At 61.0% G+C, this 2,313-nt stretch overlaps 1 protein-coding gene across 1 annotated transcript; it reads right to left on the minus strand.

Moving 5' to 3' along the window:
• Window positions 1-946: 946 nt before the first annotated feature.
• TMSB10 (thymosin beta 10) lies at window positions 947-2,042 on the minus strand. Its single transcript, XM_036117339.2, has 3 exons — window positions 1,885-2,042; window positions 1,488-1,602; window positions 947-1,237 (listed from the first exon to the last, which is right to left on the minus strand). The coding sequence occupies exons 2-3, from the start codon at window positions 1,585-1,587 to the stop codon at window positions 1,203-1,205; spliced, it is 135 nt and encodes a 44-aa protein (XP_035973232.1). The 5' UTR covers window positions 1,588-1,602; window positions 1,885-2,042; the 3' UTR covers window positions 947-1,202.
• Window positions 2,043-2,313: the final 271 nt, after the last annotated feature.

Consider the following 2,313-nt stretch of genomic DNA (forward strand, 5'->3'; position numbering starts at 1 on the left):
AGGGATCACACCTCATTCAAATTACTTGCCCTCAAGTAATTTTACCCGACGGTAAAAGCTTATCAAAAATCCAGTGTCCAACCCTCTTATGATCAGACAAAAATGTGGGACAAATCACTAAGCAATGTGTCCTCACCTCCCTTTTTAGAAGAAAACTTCTCCCCTGGAATCATAAGCCAGTTTCTTTTGTTCCAGAATGCCCTGCAGCCTCCCCACCTCCCATCCACTACTCCCTTCTGGGCTGGTCCCCCTCTCCCCAGGGGTCTAGAGGGTGTGACCCTGCGGGGCTGGCTGCCAGCCCAGCCCTCCCTCCACACACCCACCCTTCCTGCTGCTCCCAGCACCGGAGGCTGCTCAGCCCAGAACTCCCTCTAACGGCTAGCTTTTGTGGAAGGTTCTGCACTAGGGTTGAAAGACAAAAAGCTAGGCTGTCCCCTCCAGCTCTGATGTTCCTGCTGTGGTTTCCCCTGGATCCCGCCTTTGTTTTCCTTTTTTAAGTTCCAAGAAAGCCTCCAGGAGACTTTTGTGACCTCACCCAATTTCCAACATTCCGGATTTAGTTGCTTACCCCTTTCTTCTCAGACTTTAAATCACTGTTCTCTTTCCGGGGGTGAATCAGAACTATGAGGCCAGAGAAACAGTGGGACGGTAAAAGCTTATCAAAAATCCTGCTCCCCTGGAAAAGCATTTTTCCCAAAGAGCTTCCAAGAATGACAAAGTGAGGTTACATTTTACATGGAGTGCATGAAAACCAAGAGCTAAGCAGCTAATAATAACGCATAAAATCTCATGGAGAAGCAGGTAAAATCAACATTAAAAATAGTCCCTCCAAACCGGCCGTTCCGCGACCCCCTCCCGCTCTGCGACAGCAACTCGACTCCCGCGCGTGGGGTTTTGCTGCAGCGACACTGCCCACGCGTTCCCAACTAAGACTCAGACCACGCCAGCCATGCCACGAGGTGTGTTTTATTTTCATTAAACATACAAATAATTTGCTATAATATCCCAGGGCAAACCGGAGAATTTGGCAGTCCGATTGGGGGGGGTCCCCTCAGAGACCCGCAGGCCGGTGGCGTCGGCACGGAGTGCCCGGGTTCACAGTGCAGCTTGTCGCTCGTGTCCATCTTGCAGGTGGCTCTTCTTCCTCCACATCACGACTGGGGTGTCTCGAAGATGACGGGGGCGGGGAATCCTCTAGGTTCTTAGGATATTTCACTCCGCTTCTCCTGCTCAATGGCTGTAGAGAGAAGGCAGGCGGCACTGGGGGATGAGGACACCTTGCAACCCCCCAGCCGAGGAACCCACGAGGTCTGGGTCTGAAGAAAGAGGCTTGGGGCTGGGAAGACATGCGCTTCGTGGAACAAAAAGGGGGCCGGGGCCGCAGGGACCCGGCGCCGTGGTCAGGTGGGGGTGGGGCGGGGTTCTCGGAAAGGGCGGGGGGGGGCTGGGCTGGGGGCACGCGGACCCGGAGGCGGGGGTGCACTCACTCTCTTTGGTCGGCAGGGTGTTCTTCTCCTGCGTCTCCGTTTTCTTCAGCTTGGCCTTATCGAAGCTGGCGATTTCCCCCATGTCCGGCTTGTCTGCCATTTTCTTAAAGCGATCCTAGTGGGCAAAGCAAGGCGGTTGGCCTGCGGCCGGGGCCAGCGTCCCCTCCGCCTCTCCGCCGACGCCTCTCGACGTGGCACTCGGCTGGGGCGTTCCCGGTCCCCGCAGGCCGAGGATCTGGGCGCGTCCCGCATCCCCCCCCCCTCCCCAGCCCCAGGGCGTGGTCCATCGGCCGGGCGTCCCGTCGGGGAAAGGCGCCTGTTGCGGCGGCCGCGCGCCGGCCAGGTTCACCAGCTCCGACCCCACCCGGATGGGGCTCCCGCCCTAGGCAGCGCTCACCGTGGAGTTCCGCTCCGAGCCCGGCGCCTGGTGCTCCCACTCGCGTTGCTGCAGCAAGAGACAAAAGAACGGCGCCCGCCCCTCGTCTTATATACGCCGCGCCCCGCCCCGCCCCTCGCCCGCCGCAGCGGGGGCGGTGCTGGAAGACGATGGGCGGGGGCGGGGGCGGCGCGGGCCCCTTGCTTCCCCGCCGCGCCCTCCGCTGGGCTGCCTCGCGGGCTGGGCGCGGCTCTTCCTGTCCCGGTGGGGGGTGGGCGGGAGAACCAGCTCCCTGCGCCCCCAGCTCGCCTGGCTTCGCGGTGGAGGCTGTGGGCGCTGCCGGGTGGGCGCCGGGCCCTAGCTTTCCGTTTGGGGCTGCGCTCCCCTCCCCGGGAATCTGCTGCTCCGCTCCAGAATGGGCGTGGGGGCCGGCGGGGGAGGGGTGTGTGG

This window comes from Halichoerus grypus, chromosome 10, assembly GCF_964656455.1.
Source record: "Halichoerus grypus chromosome 10, mHalGry1.hap1.1, whole genome shotgun sequence".
NCBI lineage: Eukaryota > Metazoa > Chordata > Mammalia > Carnivora > Phocidae > Halichoerus > Halichoerus grypus.